At 40.1% G+C, this 16199-nt stretch overlaps 1 protein-coding gene across 3 annotated transcripts; it reads right to left on the bottom strand.

Moving 5' to 3' along the window:
* Positions 1-551: 551 nt before the first annotated feature.
* LOC113561132 (ets DNA-binding protein pokkuri-like) lies at positions 552-15962 on the bottom strand. 3 transcript variants are annotated; one of them, XM_026967365.1, is made up of 6 exons: positions 8199-8381; positions 2891-3263; positions 2289-2756; positions 1912-2136; positions 1591-1840; positions 552-1497 (listed from the first exon to the last, which is right to left on the bottom strand). In XM_026967365.1, the coding sequence occupies exons 1-6, from the start codon at positions 8271-8273 to the stop codon at positions 1176-1178; spliced, it is 1713 nt and encodes a 570-aa protein (XP_026823166.1). In that variant the 5' UTR covers positions 8274-8381; the 3' UTR covers positions 552-1175. The 3 variants fall into 3 exon arrangements, with proteins under 3 accessions (XP_026823166.1, XP_026823167.1, XP_026823168.1); XM_026967366.1 differs by lacking the exon at positions 8199-8381 and adding an exon at positions 15430-15962 and having other exon boundaries at positions 1176-1497; XM_026967367.1 differs by lacking the exon at positions 8199-8381 and adding an exon at positions 12908-12997 and having other exon boundaries at positions 1176-1497.
* Positions 15963-16199: the final 237 nt, after the last annotated feature.

Genomic DNA, 16199 nt, shown 5'->3' with positions numbered 1-16199 from the left:
TCGAAAAGAAAACAGTTATTTATATTTTTATATATTATTATATATAATGAACATCAAAAACAACAAGTCTTGTTAAAGTAAATAAAAAAAAAATTAAACATATTTTTTTCTTTTAATTACCCAACACAAGTCAAATCTAATTAACTTAATCTGTGTTTGAACAAATTTGGGCATCACATTTTTGATGTGTAATTGTTATAAATAATTATAATATAATACATAAATATGTACGGATTCGGCCGTACGTGATTGAAAGACATAACGGCATATTAAACAATTCGGGCAATGAAGTAAAATTAATTTATTTTTTTTTTTATTTTTTAACAAGTTAATAACCTATTTAGTAATAAAACTTATCGAGGTATTTGATTAAGTTAATACACTTAAAATATATATATATATATATTTTATATTTATTTACTCATTATGTATGTATAATAATAATAAAATAATAATAATATAATAATAATAAATTTATTTAAATAGACATATGTACATGATTCAACAAATTATAACAACATATTTTTTAATTACTATCTTTTCTTATCAATTTTTAATTTTCTATATTGAGGAAGACACTTTTGTTTTTATCAATCACCTATTTGCTTATACATAATAAAAAATTTAAATCTTAAAATATATTGGGCTAAATATTACTGTATAAAAATAAAATCCAAAGTCTCAGATGTGTTTTTCTCGCACAAACTTTTACTAGTCAACTGCGTTTAATAATGTCAGTCAATTTTTTTTTTTAAATTAATTATAAAAAAAATTCATAATATACTACTGGTAACGTAACATTCTTCAGATGCAAGCATCATATTCGTTGCGCTGTGTATATTTCGTTGTGCGACAGTCTTAAGGGATGTGCCATTGGCGCAGTCGGAGACTGTTAATAACTCTTGACATGTTTAGTACAACTAAATCTTGTTATTATTATTATTATTATTATTTTGGATATAATAAGAATACCCTGTGTGGATTGCACCCCGAACATACCATTAGGAAATATGTATGGAAACAGTTCGTGGTTAGCGTACAAAATAAAACATTCGACATGGTAACATATTAAGAAAAAAATATATATATAATAAAAACTTTTTTCTTGAGTAAATTTGTATACGCTGATTAAATAAAGGCGCACGGTGGGGGGAGGGAGGATTCTGACGACTACTCTATGATGCTTGTTCAAGTTTAAGAGCCGCCTTAGTCATTCCAGAAGACACTGGGGGGGTCATCGAAGTAGACATGTTGAGCTGCAGTTGCATTGATGAACTAGTCGACGCAGTCGACAAGTCCTGAGGTCCATCTTGCCACGAGCTGGGTGGACATGACATGCTTAAGTCAGTTGGTTTATAGTCTTCATCAGATACATCTCCCGCTGATGATTCGAGTTTAGGAGTAGTTGTAGTCGGAGTTTGAGGCGATGACGCCATTTGCTGACGCAATAGAGATATATTTTTTATGCATTTCAATTCACTGGGGTTGCGAAGAAACCTATACAAAAATTAAAAAAAAAAAATTAAAATCATGACGATTAAAAATGTCACATAGACATAAAATGCAAAAATAAAAAAAACATGAACTTACTGGTAACAGTGTCTTTCACCCTGCACCTTCCTGAGGATGTTTACCCTGTAATAGTAACGCAAGGCCCTGGACATCTTGTCGTAATTCATGGACAAGTGGTTCTTCTGTATGCCCCACAGTTTGGCAAGACCCGGGGGATCGACAATCTTGAAAACTCCCATTTCTTGGTTTTTCCACGCTATGAAGCCAGTGAAACGTTGATGGGTGTCGTTTAGCAATTGCTGTAGGAAATCCCACAAGAGTCGACCATCTGTAAACAATATGAAGCGCGTGTTAATCAGTCTGTCGTACACGTTTGTTTTGTAAACAACAGCTACGTACTTGTATTTGGTTCAATTGAGTTTGAATCGCCGGACGGGAAGAATATATTTCCGTTAGACTGTTTGGGCGTGGAAGGAGAGTATGGCGGAGGTGACGTTGACGAAGACGGGGTGGTGGGCGTGGGTGGCGGTAAGTTCAGTGTGCCACTGCTAGCAGACGATTCTTCTGGGTCAGAATCAGACTGATTGCTGCCGCCAGAGCTGGTGCCGCCGTTGTTCGAGTATCCTGAAAGCAAAAAAAAATACGATCATCAATTTTTGTTGAAAATTACACACGTCGGGTATGTAAACGCCTAATTGAGATCTCTCAATGTTGATTATCATCCCGACACACATCGTGTATAGGACCTGTACAATAATTTACGATTCACCACTTACCAATTGTCGGAGTCGTCGGGAATATGGACACGCTGGGCGTGAGGTGGTGGCCGACCGTGGACGTGGAGGAGGCGACCGGCGGCTGCTGTTGGTGGTAGTCCATGTGCCGGGGGCTGTCCGACTGGCTGTCTATGGACGGGGCCGGGCTAAGGACGGCCGGCGAAGACGGTGCCGGCAGACACCACGTGGGACTGAAAGGGAAGTGCGAGGCGACCGGGCTGCCGGGCAGGTGTCCGGCACTTCCGGCGCTCATCATGTCACCGCCGCGCCGCAGAAGTTGCAGCACGTTGTAGAGCAGGTCGCCGGCGCCCGGACACCGTTCGCCCAAGTCCTGTTTGGTCAACAGACAAAGCGCTTTGCCGTTCATCTGGAACAATTCGGTGTCGAACCGCGGCAAGTCGAATTCGATTTCGGCCCACTGTATGAACGCGGCCACGTCTTCTTTGGTCCAAATTCTCGGGTCGGTAACTGTGCAACGAAAAAACGTAACGATCAAATACGGGTGGTGTTAAAAAAAGTAAAACGGGATGTATTTTTTTGGTTTTTAAACAAAACAAAAAAACGAAACGTTTTCGATAACGAGTGTAAAACAGTAAACTCACTCAAGTTGGCCGGTAAGTGGTGTTTGAAGTCGAGTGGAGACGGGAACGGAGTGGGCGGCAACAGTGTCGGCGAAGGCGGGAAGTTAAAGGCACCACCGTGGTGCGGATGGTGATGGTGGTAACGCCAGAACAGGTCGGCGGCCGCCGCTGCACCGCTGTTGAACACAAACGCCGCGGCGGCTGCGTTGTTGGTCATGCCTGGGCCGCCGGTGGTGCCCCCGTTGGTCGCTCCGCCGCCGCCGACTGCCGCACCACCGCTTAGGCCACTGCCTAGGCCGCCGCCGACGCCGACGCCACCGCCGTGCCGCGTTATCGTTGACACCTGACCCGGAGTCAGGGGCATCAATTTCATGATGCCTTTAGAGGATCGGATCTGAAACGTAAACAATAATTACGAATTTATTACACCTGTCAATGACGACCGCGGTAATATATTATTCCGCTTTGCATATTATTGTTAAAAACTATTTTTACATAGCCATAAAAACTAATATACACGACCGAGATTAATACTGCAATACCGCGGTTAGGTTATACACGCATATAAAGATAGTTGTATTGTATATTATTATAGTGGTTTCGGATAAGACCTAACCTAATAAAAAAAAAAGAACAATAAAATTATGGGAATTGATCGAGGGCAGAAAAGGTCATGAATATTTATCAGGAGGACACGGTGAGAAAAACGGCGAAAATCAGCAACATTGCGAAATCGGACGGTTAATAATTCAACAAATAATACATTATTAGAAAAGAAAAACAAAACGGATATTCTGGCGCCCGAGATCGCGACAGCAATCCACCGCGGTGTTGTTGCCAAAACGCGCGTTGCGTTTGTACCTATTTCCATAACGGTCTCGCCGGGTGCTGATGATTGCTGTGTTGGCTCGCGGTCTATATATTGTGCGCATCCGTATAATACATGTATATGTTTGTGGGTTATTTTTTTTTATAATACCTCCACGTATATAGGTGTCATATACTGCCGTGTTTACCTGCGGTTCTACTTATATATATATATATATATATATATATATATGTATTATATCAGCGGTTCCCAAACTGTAAGGCGCGCCTCCCTTGGGAGGCGCAAGCTTTTGACAGGGGAGGCACGAGAATATTTACTGTTAACTTATATTGTCATAAAAATAAAAATGTTTGTATATTTAAATACTAAAAATTTGTAATTTAATTTTTTATGGGAGGCGAAATTATTTTTTTTAATTTTTAGGGTGGCGTGAACTGAAAAAGTTTAGGAACCGCTGTATTATACTGTAAGAACAGTTCGTTAGTCGTCTGTGCCGTAGCAGACTGTGGTTTTTTTTTCACGTTCCGTTACAGCCCATGCAAACGGATCTTCGATAGACCACACAAATTACATATTATACACCAAATACCGTGCACGTTTATTACACAATATACAGGTACCACGCAGCTATTAAATCCTATTGTCGGTCGAACATGCTGGTATAAAGAAGAATCACATCGTAAACGAAATCAACACAACACGACGACGGCCACGGCGGTAGACGACAATTTTATTGTACTACCTATAACTAACAAGATACATTGTAAAAAAAAAAAAACGAAAAATGCGTTCGAAATAATAAGGCGCTCTGCCATGCGGCTATTGCGCAACACGCGACGGGGTGCACCACAGCAGGTACCATAATCTTCTGACGAAAAAAAGTAGCTACTGTTTCAAAAGACTTTTGTCTGATTTCCATGTAAGGTGCAGATTTCAATCGAAAAAATTTGAAACTAACAGAATATGTAAAGAGGTATGCGAAACATATTTAATACTTCGTGTAGGTCATCACATAATATTAAGAGTCTGTTTGAAAGAGAAAAAGAGAATAAAATCACCGCCGGGACAACTAAATCCAGTTTTACACGTGGAATTACGTATCGTGCGAATGGCAAGAGGTTTACGCGACAACGTTTTGTGCGGAAACGAGATTGTAAGAGTACTCACGTACCTACGTGTGTGCGAAACCGATTAATTACTACTGATAATAATATCTAAAGACGGAAATGCACGTCGATGTGTGAATTTGTACCATTACAGTAAATTCCTAGACAACAGCGCAGTACCAGTTACCACAGGTGTGTCGTTTAGTAGGTACTGTCGAGTCGACGACGAACTATTCACAAACGGAACGTGATAAGCGAACAGTTGTTGCTACGATTATGATAACCCCCGATGGTCGATAACCCGTAATGGCACCGAAATCGTTTTTATACACGTGTCGTAGTGTACGAACGAAAAACATATTTTCTACCACACTCGCCCGTATACAGAGCGACAGACTTGAGAAGATCGGTAAACGTACACGTCATAAATCATATCATACGCGCGTAGAAAAGACATGTTCAAATTCGATAAAATGCTCTAGATATATAAAAATATATGTCCGGAGTGTCTGGTGACCACCGTTATCCGTTTTTCTGTACTATAACTCGTGGTTAAACACAATGTCCCACCCACCACTCTGTACATCAAGAATATCGCGTTATTTAAGCTCAGAACTTTTGTTTAAAAAAAATTGTATTGTTTTAAATGTTTGATATTATCTAGTATGTAGAGTTCCGTTTTTCGAATACACCAGTTCAGGACCTTACATGTTGCGCCGATAGACACCACGAGCACCGCTCTGTGTAGTTCCGCGTGGGATTTTGCGTATACGTTCACGTCGTCCCCGGAACAAACACACACTCACACACTGTATGTAAGCACCGTGGCGGAGAGAAATGCAGTGACAAAAAATGTGACATTAATGTACGGTGTACATGAAATGTATGATACGTTATATTGTATTTTTATGTACGGGTCTTATACGTGCATAATATTTTACGCACGAAATATGTGTGAATGTGGGAGTGGTGGGAAGAGTGGTTGTGCGTATTCGAAATAAATAATAATGATAATAATAATTTTTAATTATTATTTATTTCATGTGTCATCGATTTTGAAATACACGCCGTCGCTGGGTTGTTGTTCTATCAAGAAACCAGAAAACCACAAAGCGCGTTTTAACACGGAAAAATACCGTTCTCCCGTTTCCTTGAACGTCAACAATATAATAATATTAAACTATCGCAGTGTTAATGCCGTTAATGGTGTCGTCTTTTGGACGTAAACTGATATTCCAATATATTATTATTGACCGACGAAACGTTCGCCGAAATTGAACATTGCATACAATTAATTTTATCAGCAATCCAATTATTATTATTAAAATGCCTTCGCCGTCGCCGTCCTCGTCTTCATATCGCGAAACTCGTTTAGTATTAACGAGACAACGACGACGGCTCATTATTTTATTTTTTTATTTTTTGTCGTTTCCCGACTGAACCGGTCATATTATTATATTGTTGTATCATGCGCGGCTCAACCTTACGATAGCGGAACGATCGTGTCGAATGTATGTGTGCGTGTGTGTATGCATTACAATAATAATTATTACTATTTATTAGTATATGACGAACATGGTTAGGTCCAACAAGTCGTTGGTAAACAGCATAGCACACGTTATAAAATCGGGGATAACAATTTATTATTGTTGTTGTGTGAACAGTATAGTGCGTACCGCTGTAACTCGGACGTAATGCCGAAACAGCCTCCGAGCACGTCGATCTCTAACGTCTAATGATAATTACTCATGACTGGGGGGGAGGAAACGTATAACTTTGTGTACACTATACGAGGGGGGCACATTGCACATATTTATCTATACTAAGCAGTTGTGGTACTTACAAAACGCCTATATACTAGGGTTTTATTTTTTTTAACATTATCGCGTTTCGAATGCCACAGACTATAAAAAAATACACCTGCTGTCGTCATTCCAAACGTACTCACCGAGAATATTATGCTATACGATTATTACGCGGTGCAACAAAACATGCGTGAAATAATGTTGTTTTCGTACATCGCCAAGATATCACACAACAATAATTAATAATTAATTATTATTATAAAAATTTGATAGTTTGCGCTCGGTCCGCTATCGATCGCGCACACACAGACGAGTGGTAAAGGTCGAACACAATAATAATTGCGACGATAACGAAATATTACTTAACTATTATTACTACTACTTTATCATATTATAATATATATATTCGTTACTCGCGTTAATCTCGGAAAGACGGAGAGACAGAGACAGAGAAAGAGAGAGAGAGAGAGAGAGAGAGAGTGAGAAGGAAGCAGTTTCCAACAATAATAATAACCCGAACAGTAATTCTCTATAATATTGTAACGAATCTATAATAATAATTCAAACGATTGAAAAACAAAACAGTCTAACGAATTTATAGCATCGCGTTGAAAACCGTTGCACAGGCTCAGGGGAACTTAAAATGGCCGTTGGCTATTATTCAAACTCGCGCTCGTATATGAATTCGGTATGCTCTTCAAGCCCGAACCAGGATCCGGGTACACCCGGTAGGAAGGTCAAACGAATTGATTACCATATTATACACGTTTGTGCATTATAATGTACGTGTGTGTTGTTATGCGTATGCATAATATGGCAATGTGTGTTGTGTTATGTGTGTGTTTGCGGGAAACGGGCGCAGCCGGAAACGCTATTTCTTACGCGACGGCGAGGTAATTACATTCTTCCGACCTTTTCCTCCTATATTTCGTTATACATCGTAATATGCTTATCGAATTTTATCTACACTATATTATGTTATTTTAAACATAATTAGGTACATTATAATAGTATTACATTTCATTTTCAAATAGCGTCGTCAACAAAATAATATAGAAGAAAAGCGCGTATACGGTATTTTAATTATTATTGTTCGATACTAACGTAATGTAATTATTTACATTTTACAAAATAAATACGACCATTACGCTATCATCATCATAGTCGTCGTAAAACTGCAGCTGTTTTTCGTTAGCGCGAGTAAATTGGAATTCGTGCGTTTTCGGAAATGTTTGCCAGCCTTTTGTTTATAAGTAAGCGGACGATGACCGCCGACGCCGCCAAGTACATGCAAGTTTGTTTTACAAACAGTGGCGGGTGGTACGTTTCTGATTAAACAACAAAGTTTTCGCTGGGACGTGCAGTTAAGAAAATAATACTAATAATATTATATTAACGGCGGTAAAAATATTGTATATTATTAAAACAGATTTAGACAACGAAACGTAGTTTAAACTATATAATATAATAATATTATTTCCGATCGCGTAACTTGAGCGTCGCCCATACGGAAAAAAAAGATAAAAATCAAGTGTGTTGTTTTAACAAAATTGTTTCTCTCGAGATTTAAAAAAAAAATGTATACGTACCGAAGATTTATTATTACTATTCGAAGCGTACGACCTCTCGTTGTTGTCGATCGATATTCTACACGAATCACACATACACGAGTAATAAAAAAAACAGCAATACGTTCTGTAAGTGGAAAGAAAAAGAAAACAGACCGACCATCTATTGGTTTTTTACGGTAGTGATGACAGGCGGGCAACGTCGACGACTACTGCGTGTAATATAAATGACGTCCAGACTGATTATGCGGAAAAAAATTATCCGAAAATATGACAAAAAAAATTATTATTAAACGAGAACGAGTATACGTTAGAAAATAAACGAGGCATTTTCACGTTCAACCACCCGATACTTGATAGTCGTCGTCATCGTCGTTTTCCGGGTAAAGACAATTTTAAAGGGAAAAAACCAACGCGTGACGTAATTTCGACGAACACGAACAGCGCCGCCGGTTTGCACGCGTACTCGACGTGTCGGTTTTTTATTTTTTCAAGCAGTCTCCGGAGGGGATACACACACGCACGCACACACGGTGTGGGCGTGTTCGTCTCGCAAGGTGATCGTCTACGCGGAAATCGTCAAAACGGAAATGCGATAATGCAATATACCAGTACTACAGTAGTAATAGTAATAACACTAATAACTAACAATAATAATATGTTCACTGTAAAAAAACAAAAATAAGAAACCATTCGACCAACCAATAGTCTACAAACACGGACTAGTCAACATTATTTTAAATGCTAGATAATTTTACCAAACTCATTGAATTTTCGGAGGCAAGCCCACTGTTCTAAAACAGTATTGAGTGCGATATCAATAATACTGTAACAATAATAAATAATAATTGTTATCTATAACACCAAATTCAACTAATATTACACGACTAACGTTGAGATACATCGTAGCATACATATTTTCAACCGTCTTAACTTTGACTGTAAAAATAATTATTGTAATTTACCAACCGCCAACAGTAGGTGTATAACCACATTGTGCGGTGTTTCCGTTCCGGTACTTCCGGTATTAACAATATTATGTATACTTTGTCATTATTATGCACGTTATTAGTATTTTTTTTCTTTTCGTTCCCCTTATAGACGACCGGAGGTCGTCATGTACGGTGCGCATCGCATCCTGTACCGCCACCGATAAGATTTCCGGAATGAATTTTCTACGACAGCGCGAAAATTGCCCTCGAACTTAAATCTAGGTATGGTAGCAGGTAAGACGAGGGAACGCGCAAACAAAATAACGGGATTTCCGGTGTTTGTCAAAAATAAGAACCTTCAAAAAAAACCTTGAACCGCCGCCATGAAGAGGAAATGGAACAGAAAAAATAATAAAATAAATAATATAGATAAATAGTACGTAATTCTCCGTCACCCAAATTCAAAACAAGTTTTTGTGAGCCGGCGAAATAATAGATTATACTCTACTTTAATTGCACAACACATTATTTCATAAACGAGTCATCGATGATAAATGATAAAATTATTTGTTTGGTACCTACAAATTAACATTTCTCGTTCTTATAACTTGGACTTCTCGGAACTAATTAAAATTATAATTAATCTTCCGTATACAAGTTAATACATAACACATATTACTACTTCCTATTATAGATGGAGTGATTTTTTTACACCGAATAAAAAATTTCAGTAAAACCCTATTCGGAAACTGACAGATATTTATTAAAAAAGATGTATAAGAATAAACTATAATATATTATAGAGCGATATCGTTTCGTTTACGTTCTTCCGGTGCAATGGGGTAAAGTTACAAAAAAAAAATTGGACGGTTAAAAATAAATACAAAATAAACCCTTCTTCCGGACATTAAACCGCGAGAGTATCGACCGATAATAATAGAATCTACATACCTACTCAAACTACGTCTACTTTATCTTCTATGGACCAATGTATCAAACAACCAGATGATCTTTGAGTGCATCGAAAGTTGGTAATTTCATCTGCTAAATCATTTCAACGATATTAGTGTAAAAATATTATGAGATACTTAAAACAATAAACGTAAATAATGTGATACAGTACAATACGCCGATTCGGACTCAAAGATAAACGATTTGTTTTACTTGGAAATAGTTTCATCGTAGTCGATTTTTTTATAAAACACTGAGGATATATTGGAAGTCTGAACGATTAACAACGATTTGACCTCAATTAGTTATTTTTAAGTTCACCGAATTAAAAGAAGAAAAAAATTAAACCCGATTAGATAAAAAGTACAACTAAAACATAAAGATGACAAGAAACGGACTAGAGATTGCGCGAAACATAAAGAAAATCGACAGTTTTATCTAATAAATTAACATTTATGATTGGTTAAAAATAACGAGTAATTCCTAGAATTATAAATAATAACGTAAATATGGTAATTATTATTAAACGACGACGCGACGCCGACGGGCTGACGTGGAAAGACGACGACGACGGGCGTGTACATGTCGATAAAAACCGTATTAAGTTATAATATTATATTATAATTTATAACATTATTTTACAACACAGTAATCGGACGGCTGTCGAACTATAGCACAACGTTATTATAAACGTATACCATTGTTATCAATAAATAACAATCGTTTTCGTACGATATTTTAATAATAATAGACCCCGCGCGTTAACAACAACGCGTTTGATTGTACGTCGTATCGTCGTTAGTAGGTTAACCGACGTAGGTTAACCTCCGTAAAACGCGGAAGAATGTACACGATGAATATAATTGTACCATTATATCGTGGAGAGAAATCGTTTTATAATAGCGCAATTTTTGAGAAAAAACTCATTGGATGGTTCGTATTTCGGGCACGCCGCCGAAAAAACGTCTAGCCATCGTCAGCGATGGTCGAAAGTTCGGAACAATGGTCCTTAGCGTGTTCGAGCAGACTATCTTATTATTATAATAAGTTGTTCGTTTTTTACTTTTATTAAAATTTATTTTTAGGACAAAAATATTTTTCTGCGAACAATGCGATTGTATTATCTATTAGCTTCTCGTTCAAACGTAAATAATAATAATAATATAATATCCATCGGTCGTACTATAAATGGTACGGAAATCGAAGTTTGTAAACGTAGCTTCGTTTGTCATAATATCATAATAATGTTCTGTGATATTATGTCGCTTATACTCGATGATTATTGTAACGTGTACGTGTCTACGAACGAGATTAATTTTATTGTTATTTATAGGATTTTTCGCAGTGCGCCCGTTTTTAGGCGGAATAATAAAATAGTCGTCGTCGTCTCACATTATTTATTATTATTATTATTATTTTCATAATAGACACGGCGACGACGATGATCAACACCACACAACGAAGACGACGACGGTTTTAGACACGCACGGATCGTAAAAATAGAACGGTAAAACAACGGCGGCGTACCACGAAAACTTCTTGGCGTGCACTTCCCGTCGTTGGCCACCAAAAATAAAATAAAAAATTCGTACACGCAATGTATCGAACATAATAAACCGTGTTACGTATCACCGCCAGCGCCGCGGTAGTAACACACTTCCGGTCTTACGGGAAACGCGTGCGCGGACCATGGCCGGTATTTTAACAATATTATAATACATTATACGTCTTTTCGACCGCACAACACCGTCACCGCGACCGTCTTTGTTGTATGTGCGTGCCCTCTTTTAGTGTAATATTATAATATTCTTCCGTTGTGGAACACGACCGTCGTCGCATACACGCCATAATAAATTTATGTGCGTCCGCGACATTGCGATAAAAAAAAAAAATAAGACGAGAATATTCATTACTTCTAATAAATAATAATAAAATCGACTGCAACTGTATTATATTAATAATTATTGTCGTCGAATATCGTTAACATATTATTAAAATTATGTTCTCAAACAGCAGTCGGCAGCACTGCTGTTTGATCGTCACCAATATGCACACGTCGGTATTCCCTATCGGCGCAATAGGATGTATATCGAATTCTGGTGGAAACTTTTTGATTTTCGTTTCCTTTAATACTTACGGAACACACACACACGCGCGCGCGTCATATTATAATATGCACACAGAAGGAAAACCGAGACGCGTCGGCGGTTAACCTTGAACGGAGGCGGCAAACGCGGTTCTTTGTCCCGGGACTACACACACACACGCGCGCGAGCGCGTAATAGGAACTTCCGCTCTGCGGCGCGCGCAGCAACAGGTCATGTTACCCCGCCGCCGTCGCCATATGTCGAGAGAGGAGACAGAAACGGGTTTCACTTGGCTCGTGTGGCGGCGTTTCCATGTCGTTGCTTTGCGTGCACGACAAAAACGATCTGCGATGCTGCTGTGGCCGGTTGGCGGCGTAACCTAACCCGGTGGAGCGAAATAAGGAAAAACTGGATGCCCTCCACGATCCGTTCGCCAAAAACCAAATCGTTATAATTTAGAATATATTTCGTGACAAACTATGTCGTGTTGTGTGACACTATTGTGTACACGTGGGCTATGGCCCGACATCGGATCGCCGGAAGCGAAAACATTAACATTTAATTAATCATAATTATAATTTATTTAATTAAATATGTATAAGGTAAAATAAATAAATGTATAATTCGCGGACGTCGATTGTGAAATGGAAAAATTGACCTTATTAACCGCGCGCACATCCGATATCCTGCGGACGGCGCTTCACAATACGATTATTTTATTCGACGATTTAAATAAAAATAAAAAAAAATATGCACGTACCCAGAGAGACTAAAATGTCGGCCACCTGCAAGCGTGGTCAATGGCGGCGGCAACTACGGTGGTTATAAGTTTTGTTGGAAAAACGACGACCCGGTCACGACCGACGTTCGGAAACGAATAAAAATCAAAACACCGTACGGTGTATAACGGCGACGAGGGGGAACGAAAATATTATACAAGAAAAATATGTGTCATCTCGTGAAGATTTTTCTCCCCCACGATTTACGCGCCGCGGCGGGGGCGTCCCTTTTGTACACTATGACGGGTGAGAGAGAGAGAAAGCAGTGAGCAGGTGTTCCGTGTCGTCGTCGGGTGTCGTAGGGGTGCGGTGATTGCGGCGGCGGCGGCGATAGAAAGAAAAAAGAAGTGAAAAAAAAAATAAATAAGGAATCCCTTGTCCTCTCCCTTCACACACACTCGCACCACCCGATACAACACCGGAGAGGTACACACGCACACACACACACTCACACTGACGGGCGCCCCAGACACCGAACCGTGGGAACGGGGCCGTTTCCTTTTTTTTTCGTCGTCCCTCCACCGCCACCACCGCACCGCAACAAGACGACCATCCATTCCACCCGTCATCTCCATACCCCCTCGCACACCCGTAGCCGTAGACCCATCTTAACATTCCACCGGCTGCGGCGGCAGCTTCCCAAAAACACGACGCACGCGCACACACACGCACACAAACCAAGTGCTTCTTCTTTGTCATCTCTCCCACTTCCTCCATAATGTGCACGGGAGTTTGTATAACGATCCGACGGACGAATATTTTCCTTCTTGGCGCGCGCGGCAACAATAAAAATATTAAATTATTATCACGGTCGTTACAAGAAAGAGCGCATAACTCAAACCGGGGTTATCGTCGTCGTCGTCGTCGTTACAGATAAATCCTGATCATCGAGTATTGCGGCGGCGAGTGTTCTGCTGTTATTATTATTATATTATTGGAAACGGAAAACCTGTAAAAAAAAAAACCTCTTCCCCCTATCCCCGAGAATTTGCGAAAACAACGCAAACACGGGAAGTGTCGTACGCGGCGACGGAATGCGAAAACAAACCTTGACCCTCCCCCCGAAACGAATGGTAGGAAAAATAAATTCCCAAACGACGTTCGCCGCAGCCGGGAAATACGCGTAATAAAATATCGTTTGAGTTTATTATTATTATGTATTTTTTTTTTTACACACGTACAACGACCATATACCGACTTCGGCTGTGTTTGTGTGCGTGTGTTAGTGTGTCTGAGTCGTGGAAGTCCGTCCGGAATCCGGTCGTGTGTATAAATGCGTGTGTGTGTGTGTGTGTGTGTGTAGTCAAGGTCAACCGTAGGACAATAGCGTTCGACGAGAAAGGGAGGCGGTGGCGGAAAAGAACGCATCTCGTCGTCGTCGTCGTCTCCGGGAGCCCTCCTCTCGCGCCGGTCGCCTAGTCCGTGTCCCGCACACACACACGCTACTCCTTCTCCTGTGCGCACCACACCGCCGACGCAACCGAATACACCACACGCCGCGCGTCCTAACCACTCATCCTCTACGGCAACAGCCGCCGAAGCTGCTTCAGGCAAACACACACACACATTACGACTGCTTATATTATTATTATTATATACGACACAATCGTTATGATCGCGGAACAGGAAATACAAGCGGCGGCGGCGACGCCACAGACTGCTGCAACTCGTGTGACGTGCGTGACCAATAACCAGTGCGGCCAACCCTTTCGACGCGCGCGCCGCGACGTTATGCGTGTGTGCGTGCGCGCGGTTATTCCATTTCGTTTTTTCGCCGTACGCGGAGGCGGAGCGGAAAAAAATTAAAAAAACAAAAACACTGTCGTAAAACCGCAAAACGACTTCCCCGACGGTACAGTTTCCTCGTCCAATCGACGACAATATTGTTATTATTGTTATTATTATTGCTGCATACCTATTATACAACTACAGACGGACCCCTATTTATCGCACGTCAACGGGATGGACACCTGTTCGGGACCACGCCGTCACCCGGTGTGTGTAAGGTGCACCCCCCCATCTGACACCGGCGACCGGCGGCACCCTTCGATCGCTTATATTATAATCGTTTCGATTGTGTTACGTTATGTACTACCTGTCGTATCTTGCGGTGGTCGAAGACGCAAACATTATTTAAATACAAAAAAATTTAAGAGCAGTAAAAGCAGCGAAAAAAACTCGTAATCTGTCCGAACCGTGTTACGAGTCCGGGGATGTTATGTAAAGCCTTCAAACCTAACGTGTATTACGTATTTAACGACGGTGTTGATGATAATATTATTATGTATACATATTATATTATGTGGGCAGAGAAATGTTATGCTATGTGTAAGCATTATGTAACCACATTTTATTTTTCGCAAAGGACTGTTGTTGACTCACTACCTACTGGTTTAATATTATTTTTTTATAACTTTTCGCGACGATATCGTTAAAATGAAAAAAATTAAATAAAACTCTTCTGCTACGGACGTTGTGCTCGGTAAATATTAAAAGCCCGTACCTTTTAGTTTTTACGTTCGCTGTGATCGATGACGAACTGGGCAGTAGGAAATCCGTTTTTGTCCGTGTCAAGACGACGCTAGCGTGTTGTCTGCGACGTTGTTCGTACGGCGATGCATCGACGCGCGTAATATCACACACGGCACGAGCACACAGAGGTAACGACGGCGACGAACTTGTTTTTGTTTTTTTAATACCGCACGATACGAACAAAAAATCACGGAGACGCGGAAAACGCGATTTTCCCGGGTTTGGAAGACGGAAAAAAAATTATAATACGCACCGCACCGCGTGAACACAGTCGAACGAGCGTTATTTAATTTTTGTTTTAGCTACGCGAACGAAACGAAAATGGCTACCGTAAATGTGTACAACTGAATTCGGGTCGTAATATTTTTACGTCTACGGATTGAAAAATAATAATTATTATAATATGTTAGTTATTATTATCACGTCGTCGTGCGCGGAACGAGAGAACGACACTACATGCTCTACCGGCAACCTGACGGCAACAAAATCGGACGCGGCTGCGGCTGATAATTGTATGGGCGTCGTGCAGAACGCGTGATACGACAGACCGTGGCGGTGGATCGCTCTCAGTGTTGCCCCTTCCACGCAATAATTATCGTACTGTGTTGCGCGCGCACGTCGTACGCTCAACGCTGCGTGCAACTAGTAGTAATAGTAGTACTACTATAGTATTATTATTATTATTATTATTATATAGTAATAGTAGTAGTAGTAGTAGTAGTAGTAGTAGTAGTAGTAGTA

This window comes from Rhopalosiphum maidis, chromosome 4, assembly GCF_003676215.2.
Source record: "Rhopalosiphum maidis isolate BTI-1 chromosome 4, ASM367621v3, whole genome shotgun sequence".
Taxonomy (NCBI): Eukaryota; Metazoa; Arthropoda; class Insecta; order Hemiptera; family Aphididae; genus Rhopalosiphum; species Rhopalosiphum maidis.
Note: the sequence above shows the minus strand (reverse complement) of the source record. Positions and strands in the feature narration are given on the sequence as shown.

Bases quoted from the DNA above. Each gene is read 5' to 3' on its own strand.
- LOC113561132 (XM_026967365.1), bottom strand. From the start codon at position 8,273: ATGTGTGATTCGTGTAGAATATCGATCGACAACAACGAGAGGTCGTAC. The intron at 3,264-8,198 runs GTACGTATACAT...TTTACGTTTCAG, and splicing joins ATAGTAATAATAAATCTTCG to ATCCGATCCTCTAAAGGCAT. The intron at 1,498-1,590 runs GTAAGTTCATGT...ATTTTTGTATAG, and splicing joins GGTGAAAGACACTGTTACCA to GTTTCTTCGCAACCCCAGTG.